This window comes from Suricata suricatta, chromosome X (genome assembly GCF_006229205.1).
Source record: "Suricata suricatta isolate VVHF042 chromosome X, meerkat_22Aug2017_6uvM2_HiC, whole genome shotgun sequence".
NCBI lineage: Eukaryota > Metazoa > Chordata > Mammalia > Carnivora > Herpestidae > Suricata > Suricata suricatta.
In genome coordinates, this window is record NC_043717.1 from 39,907,577 (window position 1) to 39,923,118 (window position 15,542).

General features: G+C 47.8%; 1 protein-coding gene across 2 annotated transcripts; it reads right to left on the reverse strand.

Annotated features, from left to right (window-relative positions):
• Positions 1–6,319: 6,319 nt before the first annotated feature.
• Positions 6,320–15,379, reverse strand: SLC38A5 (solute carrier family 38 member 5). 2 transcript variants are annotated; one of them, XM_029929900.1, is made up of 16 exons: positions 15,294–15,379; positions 13,870–13,923; positions 13,707–13,782; positions 13,194–13,309; positions 13,026–13,099; positions 12,336–12,428; positions 12,133–12,211; positions 10,349–10,431; positions 10,000–10,058; positions 9,765–9,902; positions 9,475–9,554; positions 8,731–8,831; positions 8,372–8,487; positions 7,423–7,567; positions 7,225–7,328; positions 6,320–6,765 (listed from the first exon to the last, which is right to left on the reverse strand). In XM_029929900.1, exons 2-16 carry the CDS (start codon positions 13,920–13,922, stop codon positions 6,664–6,666), a joined length of 1,419 nt encoding a protein of 472 aa, XP_029785760.1. In that variant the 5' UTR covers position 13,923; positions 15,294–15,379; the 3' UTR covers positions 6,320–6,663. The 2 variants fall into 2 exon arrangements, with proteins under 2 accessions (XP_029785760.1, XP_029785761.1); XM_029929901.1 differs by lacking the exon at positions 15,294–15,379 and adding an exon at positions 14,260–14,313.
• Positions 15,380–15,542: the final 163 nt, after the last annotated feature.

The following is a 15,542-nucleotide window of genomic DNA, read 5'->3' on the forward strand; positions in this document are numbered from 1 at the left end:
CTTTGACATCCACATTTCAAAGAGATGGCTTCAATGCTCTTAAGAAAGGCATTCCTAGGTTATAGGCTGACAACAGGCTTATTTAGCTCTTAAAAAGATGTACATGTACATCAAAGAAGCAAAGAAGGATTCACAAATCCTAGGTTTCTCAAGGAAATGCTTGAGGAAAAGTGGAGGGGAAGTCTCTTTCTCTTTTTTGGCAACAGGGAAAATTCAGTTTTGTGTTTATTTACCCTAACAATGTTCCTCTTTAGTTACTCCTTTATAGTGACACTACCAATTTTATTCTTATAAGCTTATTGATTTATTTTGAGAGAGAGAGAAAGCACAAGTCAGGGAGGGGCAGAGAGAGAGTGAGAGCGAGAGAGAGTGAGAGCAAGAAAGAGAGAGAGTCTCAGGCAGGCTCCGCACTGTCATCACAGAACCCGATGCAGGGCTTGAGCCCACGAACTGTAAGATCATGCCCTGAGCCGAAGTCTGACATTTATCTGACTGAGCCACCCAGGCGCCCCAACACTACCATTTTTAAATTATCTCTGTTGCCACTTCTGCCTTTCTCTGGGAGTTTGTAGCCACCAAAATATTCAGTAAACCCATAGTAAGAGGCAAAGGAAAGCAACCATCATAATTACAATAGAATTTTAAAGTCCATTTAGCTAGTATGTTGAAAGTGAAAAAGAAATAACATAAAAAAATAAAAGTTCAATACAATAATCACCCTTGGTGGTGGAATGGAAACTTTTATGCCATACCAGTGATGAATGGTTAAAGTAGATCTTTGCTAGGCATTGTGCAAAAATTATCCTTCCTCACACATTAATTTTACCGCTGTGTTGTTGCCTTTATTGCTTGGGCTTTCTCTCCGTCTTAAAACTTCTGAGACCCTGTATGCCTGAAACCATCTTTATTCCACCTTATATAAAAGTTCCTTCCTTTCAACACTTTGGAGCTATTACACCCTAGTCTGCTTGCCTCCAGTGTGGTATTTGAGAAATCTGATGTCAGTTAAATTATTTTTCCTTTGTAAGTAAACTTCTATTTCTCTCTAGATGTTTTAAAAATAATTTTGGGGGGGTACCTGACTGGCTCAGTCAGTGGAGCATGTGACTCTTGATCTCAGGGTTGTGAGTTCGAGCCCCACATTGGGTGTAGAGATGACTTACAAATAAAATCTTAAAAAAATGAAATAAAAATATTTTTGTTATCTTTCATAATCTGAAATTTTACTGGTTCTAGGGGTCTGTTTATATGTGCGTATCTTATCTAATCTGTTCAGCACACTATGATCCCTTTAAATCTGAAGTTGTCTAAGTCAGACATTCTCACTTATTTTTTATTTAAGCATTCTGTCCTTATGAGACTACTATTAGATGGGTTTTGACATGTATACGTCTATCCTCCATATTAATTAGCTTTTCTTTCATTTACGCCATCTCTATCCATTCCTGATCACTTTTCTTGCCTATTAATATCCAACCTAGCCCACTGAATTATTTATTTGAGAAATTAATATCTAGTATTTCTAATAGTTCTGTAAGCAGAAAGAGTTGGGGTCCCCAGAAAAAGAGAAACAGACAGCTTTCTTGACATAAGAAAAATTATTTTAGGCCCCCAATCATCTTGTAAAAGAATGTAAGAACAGTCACTATCAAGCCAGGAGATAATCTAATCCCATTTAAAAGTGAAGACTGATCGGATGATCATCTTTACAGGATCTAAACCCCTTTAAACACTCAGATACTGGATGATCTGGAGCCAGAGAACTGATGATGCTGGCACTTGCTGGCGGTCATGATTTTGACCTGGGCTAAGTCACCTTTAAGGTGACTTTTGCCCCAATTCCATGCTGTAATTCCCCACTGTGCAAGCCCCTTCATAAATATGTATGCACTCTTAGTTTAAAACTAACATGGTTTTAGGGACACTTGGGTGGCTCAATCAGTTGAAGATCCGACTCTTGATTTTGGGTCAGGTCATGATCTCACGGGTTCATGAGTTTGAGCCCTCCATCGGGCTCTGTGCTGACAGCATGGAGCCTATTGGAATTCTCTATGTGTCTCTATGTCCCTCCCCCATCTCAAAATAAATAAATAAACTTAAAAAATTAACTTGGCTTTGTTGTTCAAGGAGACACTGCTTTGAGAAATATCTCTGGTGTTCTCCTATACCTACTGCAAGTAAAACCCTTCCTTTTTCTATTCTTTGGCTTGGTTTTGTCTTTTAGCTTGACACCTACTAAAAGGCAAACCCAGTTTCGGGTAACAGTTGTATATAGCCTCCTGGGAAGATGTGTAGCCTGGACATTCCTTGTGAGTTTGAGGCTTTGGAGGTTGGTATGTCAGGGTAGAGAACTTCTAGAGTTGCCTCTGGGCTCAGCTAATCCTTCTTTCCCCTCCCCAGCCTGTGACTCCCTAAAGAAGCTTCCAGAACTTCTGCACCAAGTGAGGATGTAGAGGGGATTCAGAGGTGGGGGGTGTTATTTGTTGTAGTTGCCTAGCCCAGAGGGTGAAGGGAAGAATGCCTATATACTAGCCTGACTGCACATTTTCTATGAGCTTTCCAACCCCATTCTGCCCCAATGTAACCATGCCACCTCAGATTGGCCCTGGGCCAGCGCTGCCACTTTTCTGCTCTGTGGTGCTTACAGGGCAGATAATGAGCCTTCCAAAAAATATAAGGAGACAAAAGGACACAGAGAGCTCCACCTCAGCTTATTCTCCATCGATGACTTCTGGCCTTTTCCCAGTCTGGGACATCTCATCCCCAACTGGGGACCAAACTATCAAGAGTTTTGTGGCTGGGAACTATTCTGAAACCTTACTGCCTCTTCTGTGGTATCTGCAGGGTTGGGTTTGGAAAGGAAGCCAACAGCTATTGCTGGTTCAACATCTTTATCTACAGCTATTACATTGTATTATTTATTTATTTATTTATTTTTGAGTTTATTTATTTTGAGGGGGAAGGGGCAGAGAGAGGAGAGAGAGAATCCCAAGCAGACTTCACGCTATCAGCACAGAGCCCAACACAGGGCTTGACAGGGCTTAATCCCAACAGACTGTGAGATCATGACCTGAGCCAAAAGCAAGAGTTGGACGTTCAACTGACTGAGTCACCTAGGCACCCCTGCCTTTACCTTTTAAGTCATTACTTATGACAACAACAATAGCTGAAATATCTATAGCACTTGCCACATGAAAGGTGCTATTCTAAAGGCTTTACATTATTAACTCATGTAATCATCATAACCATCCAGTCATTTCAATAACTACTCCAGTTTACTCTTGGGTAGACTAAGGCACAGAAGGAGTATGTGACTTACACAAGGTCACACTGCTAGTAAATTGAGAAGCCAGAATTTGAACACCGTGCAGTTTGACTCCAGAATTTGCACCCTAAAAGGCCACTATTCTACAATTCTATCATTAATTGGTATCTACAGTCATCCCTTAAACAACTTAAGAACTTCTTTTTTCTTTCCTGCCCATCCCTCATCTCTCATGTTTATATTACCTGGAATTTTAGTTCAAGAGTGTGATTTTTAAAATTTACAATAAAAAAATAAAAATAAATAAAATTTATAATCAAAACATTTAGACTTTTCAATGGATGTTACTATTTTTTCCCCTCACCATTGCTCACTGGAACCCCCTTCTTGCTCCTTAATCCAGTTTTCTTTTGCTGGATCATATACCCTAATAATACTTTCAGAAGGGGTAGGTGTGTGATGAATTTTCTGAAATATTTTTGCACTCATCTGGTTTATCTTGACTAGATATAGGTTTTTTGAAGTGTAGGTTCAAAGTTATTTCTCATCAGCTCTTTGAAGAATTTCTCCACTGGATTCTTTCTTCTCTCTTTTCTAACTGGGACCTTTCAGGATTTTCTTGTTATCCTTTAGGATTTTATTTTTAACCTAGAAATTTTATTTCTAGGGTGTGTGTGTGTGTGTGTGTGTATGTGTGTGTGTGTGTGTAAATCATGCTTAGAATTTAGTGGCTCTTTTCAGTCTGAAGATTCATGTCTTCTTTCAATTCAGAAAATTCTAGAACATTCTTTCTTCAAGTATTGCCTTCTCTCCACTGTCTATTTTCTGTGTCTGAAACTCCTATTAGATAAATGTTGAATCTTCTGGGCTCTACCCTCCATTTCCTTTATTTACTTAATATTATCAACTTCTTAATCCTTTGTGTTGTAATGTGAAGTAATGCCATTGCCTGAACACATTTTTTTCGTTGAGTTACTCCAGTTTCTCTTATTGATCTGCAAAAGCTTATTTACATATTAGGGATAATTACTTTTCATTTGTTGCATATTGTAGGAGACCAGAATATGCCACCCCAAAATATCCCTCTTTGGCATAAGGATGGCTTTGAGCTGATCATTTTGAGAAACAGCAGATAGGAGACGCTCAGATCATGATCTCACAGTTTGTGGGTTCAAGTCCGCACTAGGCTCCATGCTGACAGTGTGGAGACTGCTTGGGATTATCTCTCTCTCCCTCTTTGCCTTTCCCCAACTCATACTCTTTTTCTCTCAAAATAAATGAATGAACTTTTTAAAAAGTAATAAACTTTAAAAAAAAAAAGTGAGCTTGTTGAGCTTAAGTTTAGTGTTGAGCTTAGTGGCAGTAAGAAATGAAGAGTGAAATAAGAAGTATACCATATCCATCAACTACAGTCAACTGCCCTAGTTCTAAATATAAAAAGGAGAAAGATTATTATCTGTGGTGGCTTGCACATGCATTAAAAAATTATGTGGGAAGATAAGCAAAAAGTCTCTTAAACATTCGAAAATTTCTCTCCTAAAGAAATGCAATACAGGAGAGACCTGGCAGGGGACCGTGGGGAGAGGAAGGGGGAAAGAGAGCGGGGAAGACTCTGAAGATCAAGGGAGACTACTGAATACTGGAGACGAACCATGGACTGAAAGGGGAGGGGGAGGGAGAGAGGGGGTGATGGTCATGGTGGGGGGCACTCGTGGGGAGAAGCACTGGGTGTTATATGGAAACCAATTTGACAATAAAGTATTATAAAAAATAATAAAAAAAATAAACCACTAAAAAAAAAACACAATACGATTTCACCTAGCAGGTTGGCAAAAATCCATGTCTCATGACTCCAGCTGTTAGCAAGGCTATGGTGAAATGGGCACTCATACACATTGCCAGTGGGAGAACAAAATGGCCATGTTGGCTCCCATTGGACCTGCTATGCTTATTCCTACCTCAGGGCCTTTGCACTTGCTGATACCTCTGTCCAGAACACATTGTCTAAATAACCATGGGATTCGCTCCTTCTTGCCAATCTAGGACTGAATCGGCTCCTTGTCTGCTCATCAGTGAGGCCTCCCTGACTACCCCCTCACTGCCCCCTGCACATCACATTCACAACACTTATTTTCCTTGTAGTGTGCATCATTTTTTAAGTTTATTTATTTATTTTGAGAGAGATAGAGACAGCCTGAGAGGGGGAGGGACAGAGAGAGAGAAAAAGAGAGAGAGAGAATCCCAAGCAGGCTCTTCACTCCCAGCACAGAACCCGATGTGGGGCTTGAACCCATGAAACTGTGATATCGTGACCTGAGCAGAAACCAAGAGTTGGATGCTTAACTGGCTGAGCCACCCAGGCTCCCCTTTAAGATTTTATTTTTAAGTAATCTCTATACCTCACATGAGGCTTGAACTCATAACCCTGAGATCAAGAGTCACATGCTCCACTGACAGAGCCAGCCAGTAGTCCCTCGTAGTGCTCATCTTTATCAGAAATGTTCCTCTCATCTGCTAGATCAGGGATCAGCACATTTTTTTTTTTCTGAAAAGGGCCAGATAATAAATAGCTTAGGCTTTGCGGGCCATATGGTCTCTGTTGCAACTCCTCAGCCCTGCTGTTGTAGCACTAAATAACCATATATAATACGTAAATGAAGAAGCATTATTGTGTTCCAATAAAGATTTGCAGACAATGAAATTTAAATTTCATACTTTTCAGGTGTCACAGGTTATTCCCCTTTTGATTTGTTTTCAACCATTTAGAAATGTACAAACTATTCTTGGCTCAGTGGCCATACAAAAAGAGGCAGCAGGCTGCTGAATTTGGCTGTGGGTCATAGTTTGCCTACTCTTGTGCTAGAACACCAACTATAGGGATTATTGTCTGCTTGATTCAACCTTAGCACCTAGAACAGTGCCTGGCACCCAGTGGGCTCTCAACAGAAGTTTTTTGAGTGAGGAAGTGAATGGAACAATGAGTTGGGTAGCAAGTTACTGAAGGAGCCTCCCCCAAGAAGACTTAGAAAGAGATCAGAAGGCTGAGACCAGAGCTTGAATGCAACATCTTTATTCTTCCCCTTTAGCTTAAGGGTGATCCTGACAAACAGCTTCTGCCAGGAGAAACAGAAAGGACTGGGCTGGGCTGGGATTTTCCAAGGACCTGGTCTCCTCCTCCCGTGGGGTTGGGATGAGGGCCATGATCCAAGTTCAGCATCCCTGGGGAGGAGGGAAGTGGACCACTCTGCACCCTCTGCGACCCCCTACCTCCAACAGCTATGTTAATGGGAACCAGCCACCTCCACACCCCAGGCAGGAGGGACCCTGGAGAGTAGCTTCATCTTCTTCCACATGCAAAAGAGCATGTGCATGGGGGCCCAGGGAGGAGCAGGGGATGGTCAGTGCCCAGACACAGGTTTCTGACCTGTGGCCCAGTTGGCAAACATAAATCCTAGACTGATCGCCATGAAGAGGACCCCCAGGAGACCAAAACACAGAGCCTGTGGATGAGAGGGAGAGAAGATGGGGTTGGTTGGGTTTCCAGACCAGAGCTCCTCCCGAGAATGTCCCTCAAGCCCTCCATCCCTTCCAGAGTGCCCCATTCATTTCAGACCCTTCTGCTCCCTCCCCTTCCTTAAAACCAGTCCCTAAGAATTCTCCTTTTATCCTTCTAGAATGCTTCAAGGAGTACTCTCCTTTATCTTCCTTAAAAGTGCTCCTGACCCTCTTCAAATAGTGCTCCTTCTGTTGTCTGTAGAATGCTCTCTCTGCCTTTGCAGACCCTGCTGGTGCTCTGTCTGCTCAACCCCTTTCTAAGACAATCTCCTTCATTCTTCCAGACCACCTGCTCCCCTTCCCCCAGCCCCCTCTTGAAAATGTTCCTTTTATCTCTGGCCACCCTGGAGTGCTCTCTGCTCAGAATGCTCCCTCTTCCCCCAACCCTCTCCTGGAATGCTCACCTGGATCTTAGGCCAGGAGTAGAGGGGCTCCACCTCGGATGGTACAATGCGGAGATAAAAGATGCTAGGAAGGATGAAGATGAGGCTAGGGGCTGAAGTGGACCCTGAAGGACAAGCAGGAGGGACAGAAGCCAATGTAAGTTTGGGGTACCAGGCCCATATTAGGTGGGGTCTGGGATTGGGCTTGGGGGTACTAACCAATAACCCCAAAGATATCCCGGATGTTTGGCACACAAATGACAAGAACATTGACCAAGACAAGCAGGATCAGGGCTATGGCCACATGTCGTGGCCAGCTGAAGTCTCTGCTTGGGAAGAGCAGCTGCTGCAGGGCCCGGCGGATCTGTGGTCAGAGTAGGGCAGGACACCAATCAGAGCCCAAGTGCTGCCTCCCCACTGCATGTGGTCATCTGACTTTAACTCCACCCTCCATCTGAGCATCCATCGTGCCTCCACCCTGTGTGAGATGCCTGATTCGCCCTCCATCTGACTATCTACATGTCCCCCTTGTCTGTACATCATCTGTGCCTCCACCTTCTGAATGAGCGTCCTGCCTCCCTTCTGATGATACATGCCTCTTCCTTTTGTCTAATCACCTATCGATGCTTCTACCCACTATCTGAAATCTCTGCCTCCCTGTCTGACCACCCTCTTGTTCTTCCATTCTGTCTTAGATCTCTGCCTATCTCTCGCAATCCGACTACCTCAGTCTCCTTCCTCTGTCTAGTCATCCCACCTCCCCATCTGAGACTCTTGGCCCCCCAATACCTCACTACTTCTGTGTCTACCCATTTTCTGTCCATCCTTGTTTCTTCATTCTGAGTGTTCATCTCTTTATGCCTCTACCCTGTCTGACTACTCCTGCCTCCATCTCCTGTCTGGCCAGATATCTGTGCCTCCTCCCTCCAACTGCTACCCCTCTCCCTCTCATTCTCTCTGCCCTGACGTGTATCCCCCATCTGTCTGGCCATCTATTTTTGCTTTCTCTGTCCATCTGTCAACTTTGCCTTCCCTATCTGTCCATCCTTGCCTCCTCCATCCATCCATCCACTCCATTCTCCACCCTCAGCCAGACATCCATGCCTACGCCTTCTACCCATCCATCCATGTCCCTCCACTCCATGGGCCCACCCTCAACCCCACGCACAGGGAACAGCACGACTGGCACAGTGAGAGTCACGGCGAGCAGCACGGCCAGGCGCACACAGAGGATGAGCAGGTCCTGCTGGCTGTACATGTGCAGCATCTCCGCCTCCACGCTATCTGGGACATGGGACATGGGACATGGGATGCAGGATGTGGTGGGAGTACCAGGACCAGTGTCCCAGAAACACACACCTATACACATATACACACACCCACAAAATCTACATGTGTGATGTGCACACTCTCTTTGGAAACTGATGGGTCCAGGGCATGGAAGGTAAGCACTCAGGCTCCTGCCCCAGCAGTCTGCTTAGTCCCCACTCCAGCCCCCCACCCAACCCTAGCCCCAACCCCACTCACTGTAGAAAGTGAGGTATCCAAAGGTCGCGGTAAGTCCATACATGCAGAACATGGCTCCAATGGACACGTTGGCCACAGCCTGCATTCTGTACTTGGAGGGCCTGAGTCATAGAGGTTATGGAACTGTCATGCCCAGACCCCTGGACTTGGTACAGGCCGTTCCAAAGTAGCCCACAGCCTCCAGAGTCCCCTCGTTCCAGAGCTGATGTCCAGCTGTTACATGCTGGGATGTCCATCTCTACCTCCCCTGTGTGATAAGCCAGACCTCCCTCTGTCCAGCCATCTCACCCCGTATGACCACTTTTGTCCATTTCCTCTGGCTGTCCATCTCTGCCTCTCCCTCACATCTGACCATCTATGCTATGCCCGTCAGATCATCCTCGCATCCCCCCCGCATCATATCATCCTTGCTCCCTCTTTTGTTCACCCATCCCCCACTCCATCTCCTCATCCCCATCTCCTCATCCCCATCCATGCATGCTACACCCTCCTTCTGATCATTCCTGCCTCCCCACTCTGTCCATTTACACTTGTACAGGATGTTAAAAGTAGAATATTTAAGCCCTAATCAGTAAAAAGTCACCACCCTGCATTTCCCAAGGCCACCTCAAACCCCCGTCCCCACCAGCACAAACTAGCCACCATCGAACTACAGTACAAGTACTACTCAAGGGACGGTTGGACATTATGACTATCCTACCACTTGCTGGCCCATCACATATGCCCACTTGCCTGCCCACTCACCGGCAGAGCTCTGTGTAGATAGGCAGCACCTCAGGGTGGCAGACGAAGGCAAAAGCCATAATGGGCACCGTGTAGAACATCTAGGGGAATGGCCCAAGTACACAGGTTAGAGCCTACAGGGTTCTATCCACCCCCCTCATCCCCCTGGCCCCACCATTGCCCTCCATATCAGAAACACGGAAGCCCACCAACATCTGATGCCCAGCTCCACTGTGAGTGGAGTCCACCATGTGATGGGACCAGAGGGCCTAAATGTGGTGCAAGCTCCATACACATGCCTGCACACCCACCTGTGAACCAACTGTGAACATACGGGCCTCACAGCTTCTGTTGAGTCCCTGGATGGGAAGGGCCGTGGGGCTCTTGCTCTCCACCTCCGTCTCATTGAGACCTACAGCACAGCCAAGCTGGAACTTCTTATAGATGACCTGGGGGAGGGTGGGGAAGCAAGGTAATGGGGAGGGCTATGTCCCAATGTTCCAAACTCTTTCTTCACTTTTTCATGTCCTTCTCTCTCAGACTCACCGAGATGAGGAAAAACAGCATACAGGTCAAAGAGAGACCACTGGTATATCCCAGGTAGCCTGCAAAGGGTAATACAGAGAGCCGCAGAAATCAGGAGACCCCCTACAGCAAATATCAATCCCCAGTTTGATTCAAGGCTACCTCACCCCAATTAAGCCACACATTGTATAAGCTTTTACTTCTACTTGGACCAGCCTCCTCTCAATAGCAAAATCCTACTCATCGGTTAAAACCCACATCAGACAAGCTCACCCCTGATATTCCATAGCCCTTGAAAATGGGGATTTTCTCAATATGGCTCCCCTTCTCTGACTCCACTATCCAATGAACAACACAGGAAGCCTCTTACCCAAGTGTCTCATGAGGGCCAGTGGCAGGATGATTACCACACTGACAATGATGATGAGGAGGTTTCCCTTCAAGAACCAGCCCCTAGGGAGACAGGCAAACACAGTGACTAGCTGCCTGCCAAAGAAAACTGTCAGGCAGACAGTCAAAGAAGACACAGATTTCTACCTGCAGTCAGTGGAGGTGAGCTGACACCTCAGCTGTGAGAAGCCATTCAGGTGATCACAGTGACAAATGGCACAACAGGATTGACAGAAACAGCCAGATTGATTATCAGACTGTCAGTCAGACACTGCCAGAGGGACACAGCTAAGAACACATGCACAGCTGGACAAAACTGTGCCATCAGACTCGCCAGCGGACGTACAACCAGATGGGCAGACAATACCCCCAAATCAGTAAGACTCACAGAGTCCAACACAGGGTACCAGACACAGAGTGAGTCATGACCCTAGTGTGTCTGACGGGCAGAACAACAGTCTGATGATCCGACAGTCAGGCAACGGTGCAAAGTCAGACAAGAAGTCAGGAACACACACATGTGGTTTTTTGAACAGCTCGAGGTTTGTTGAACACCTTAAAGTAGCCAGGTCAACTTGGTCCTACAGCCAAATATCAAACTAGAGACAAAATCAGCCAGCTGGCTACACTGTTGGAACCAAGCTCAAAGAAAGAGTGGAATCTGTACAGATATTGGAGGGAGGTGCCCAGGTAAGACAGTTACACAGAATCGACCAAAAAACTGCTCATTTGTTCAAAGGAATTTTATTAATTGCCTACTATGTTCCAGGCATTCACACACTATCTCATATACACAGTTACACAGAAATAAACCAACAAAGCACCATTGGCCATATATATACAGTGAGAGATAATTATAATAATCAGACACACCTAGTCACACAGATTGTCAGCTACCTAAGTAGTTTCAGAATGAAACCAAAGATCTAACAGGATACACAGAGCCAGCCATCATACACAAACAACTGAACTGATATAGCCAGCAGATGGATCCAAAATCAAACATAGAGTCAACTAGACACATACTCAGAACATCAGTCAAACACACACAGCTAGAACCACAGTAACGAGGACATATAGCCAGAGTTGAGGATCACACACACTCAGCAAGAGAGAATTTGCCAGAAAAAAATGGTTGCCAAATTAAACACAGAGATGGGAGTCTCCGGGAACATACAGTTGGAGCAAATCACGTATATGTAGTTGGCACCACAGTTCACTGCACACACACGGTTGCAGTTAGTGACCGTACACTTAGAGCTAGACAGATTTCCACCAGCCTGATGGACCCTGAATCAAACAGAATCTGCTGGACAGAGAAAGTCAGAGTAAGCAAATGTCAAACACACATGGTTGGGCTCACAGCATACAGGACACAGCTGTAGTCAGTTATCTTACAGCTGGCCAGAGAATTTGCCAGTACAGCAGTCCAGAACCAAATCCACAGAGTTTAGGTCTACTTGATATGTACAGTTGTCTGGTCAGTATCAGAGTATACTGGACATACAGAGTCGGCTACCAGACAGAATCAGCCTGAACAACAGTCACAAAAGTCAATACGTGGTCTGCTGTATAGTCAGAGCAACAGTCACACATTCTGTGGGCATTGTAATACATTAACAATCACAGTCTGACTAGACTGGCCTGCCCACCAATCTCCGAACACCCAGGAGTCAGCTGGGCACAGAGTTGAAGACAGCAGCCAGACCGCACAAGTAGAGTCAGTGGCCTGCAGGCCAGAGCTAAGGGGTGTTGCTCACTCACCCCTCGGGGTCCATGTCCAAGAAGGTGCCGATAACCAGAGGAAGTTCGGATTTGATGATGAACAGGTAACTGGACATGGCTGGTGCAGGTGGGGGGAGGTATAAGCAGAAGGATTCCCCTCATCCTCCCAGCCCAGCCTGAGGAAGCCCACCTCACCTCACCCTCTTCCCCCAAGCTGATCCCCTACCTCCCAGAGTCCTCACCCCCAACATTGTGCAGACAGATCACCGCAGCCACCACTACTTTCCCTGCAGGTCCCAGTGCCCTCTGTCCCAGCTGCTCGTAGGCTCGGATGCCTGGGGTAGGGAGAGAGGAAGGAATGGGCTGTGGGTCCGGGAAGCTAGGCCAGGGATGAGAATCTGGAGCGGGAGACGGCTGAGGAGCTGGGGCTTGGGGTAAATGGGTCTGACTGATGGAAGCTGGAGATGAGGGTTAAGCAGTTAATGTGGGCTGGGCTTAAAGTGGAGCCTGGAAGGTGGGAATCTGTGATCAGGAAAAAAAGGTTGGGGACCAAATATGAATAACGGGTCATGAGGTTCTTGGGGTTGTGAGGCTGGCTTCCATAATTAGGGGGAGCTGGAGACTGAGGAGTGGGGGTGAGAGGTGGAATAATCTGGGTGTGAGGAGGGTCTGAGAAATGAGGTTTGATGTCGGACTGAGGGGTAAGGGGTGAGGAAGGGATCTGGGAGCCCAGATAACTTTTGAGGGCCAAGGTGCGGTTTGAGGTCTGGAGTCCAGAGAATGAAGTACAGGGTCTGTGGTCCTGGGTCCAAGATCTGGGGTCAGTGTGGTACGTTCAGAATCTAGGGTTTGGGTTGAGGTCTAGGGTCTCAGGTCAGAGGGGTAGGTCTGGGGTCTGGGGTCCAAGATCTTCGTTGAGCTCTGGGCCTTACCTACAACACCGGCACAGGTCAGCAGGAGATGGATGGAATATGAAGACAGAAGTGCAATGCACAGCAGCAGAGCCCTGTGACAGATGGCACATTCAGACTTGGTCCCCAGGCCTCCTACATGTCCCACACAACACCCCTGCTCCCTCAGCCCAGGGTCCCAGGACTCACAGGAAGAAGAGGACACCTGTGTGAGCCATGGCATAGGCCAGTCCCAGGACGCCGCTGCCCATGATAGCATTGCTGAGATTGAACACGGACATCCCAAATGATGTCTTCCCCTTGAACTGCGGGTAAGGGCCGTCCGGGCACACATGGGGAGGGAGATCAGGTAATGGAACCAGTGCTGGGACCCAGAAAAGACTAGGGGAGAAGTGGCCAGGGCGGGAAGAAGCCCAGAAAGGGCCAGAAGACGGAAGCTAGGAAGGAAAAAGAGTTGAAGCCAGGGAGAAGCTGGGGAAGCAAGAACTAGGAAGGAAAAGCTAGGAGGAACTTTGGAGGGGAGTAGCTGGAAGTGGAGAGGAACAGGGGAGGAGTGTGGAGCAACCACCAGAGGCAAAACAGCTAAAGAGGGGAGCAGCTGGGGACAGGAAATAGCTAGGCAAGGAACTCCTGGGAAGAGGGAACAGTAGAAGAGATGGGGGGGCAAGGTGCAGCTGGGACAGATCCTGTGAGGTCACTCACATCCTTGAACTCGATGGGCTTTCTCCCAGGAGCAGGACGATGGCTGGGCAGGAAGCCCTTGTGCTCCTGCCTCTGGCTGGAGAGGGCATGGAAATTGGGGCTGGTGAAAGGGTAATCCTGACCCCTGACCTGTGTCCCCCCCCCCCCCGGGCCCCTGACTTACCCCAGAGCATCTGCAGGGGGGGCTCCGTTCATCTTTGGGTCCTGAAGTTCCATCCTGTGGGCAGAGAAATGGGGGTGGGGGATCAGAAATGGGGAGTGCTACAAAGTAGGGAGAGCTAGATAATACTATAGGGGGTCAGAGACAGATGGAGAAACAGAAACGGAGGTGAGGCAAGGGGAACAGGAACAGAGGGATGAGAGAGACTGGGAGATAAATGGAGAGGAGAGACTCAAAGACAACAGTGAGAGGGCGACAGAAAGAGATGGGAGGCAGAGAAGGGAATCAGAGGGGGAGAGATGCCAACAGTTACTCAGGCAGAAAAAGAGGGCAGCGAGAGAGAAATAGAGGGGGAGGGGGCAGAGATTAAGAGGAAAAGAGAGAGAGACCGACCCCACAGCAGATGAGATGGCCACTTGGAGCTGGGATAGCCTGTCCTTCCAGAACCCACACTCTGTCTCTCTTATTGTCTCTTTCTTTGCCACCTCCCCCCCACCCCCCCTTCCCTCCACCCTCACCGCTTGGCCAAGCCTCTTACTCCTTACAGGGACACGTGTCGGCCCAGCTGCCCCACCCCTCTTAACGCCCCCTACCCCCCCTCCCGGCCTGGGCCCCAAGCCTGAGCCCAGAGCTGATGCAAGCTGTTGAAGGGGCTGGAGGTGGGGGGCGGACTTGGTGACCTTAACTCCCCACCCCATGCTGCAAACTGCCCTCCGCCACAACTCTGAATATCCTCACTAGAGGCCAAAGACAATTCTCCAGTCGGAGCCTCCTTCCAGGGGTAGAAGTGACCCAGGGACCCCCACTTAGTCCCCCTTTCGGGGATTAGATTAGTACTTTTCTCAGACCCTTGTCAAATCCTAAACACTCGTTCTTCTGGCAGAAGTAACTTGAGAGACACTTCCAGACTTAAGATCCTTCCTGGTCTTGGAGTGTCTCAGGAACCTGCTCTGAGCCCTAATTTCCCCCTCCTGCCTATGAGCTATCTCAGAGACCTCCATCAAAAGCCCCCTGCCAGGGCCTGATGTGTTTCCAAGCCTGGGGCCCCTGTCTTCTAGATGGAGTGTCTCTGAAGATACCCCCACACACACCGCGCCCTCGCCTAGAGCTCACTTCCTGGGAGTGCGGTATCTCAGAAACTCCCATTCAAGGTCCCCATCACTGCTAAAAGGGCCTCTGAGAAACCCCCTCCCCACGCCCCGAATGCCCTTCCTCTCAAGGAGCCCCCATCCTCAGTCGTGATCACTCTCTGGAGATACTCCTGAATTCACTTCTGGGGATCCCGATACCATTCAATGCTCCACTACGGCTAAAAATGTCTCCAGGGGAAACTCCCCCCGGAGGTTCCCCCAGAGAACCTCTCCCAGGATCCCCACTCATGCCTCAGGGTCTCCGGAGCCCCAACCTGGCCAGCACCCCCTCCTCACCTCCCTGCTTCTCTCAGCTCCTGAAGCCACAGTAACTCACTAGGGCTCTGGGACCCCACGGCCTGGGGAAGGCTCCCCTTCAGCGGACCCTGCCCCCGCCCCGCCCTTGTAGCCAATCAGCTCCGCCGCGCTTGCTAGGTGGCTAATCAGCGCAGCCCGAGCCGCATCTGGCCCGCGGATTATTTTTTTTTTCTCGGAAGAACTTTTAATTTTAATTCAGTTTCCCTCTATTTGGCTCTGGGCTGAGGA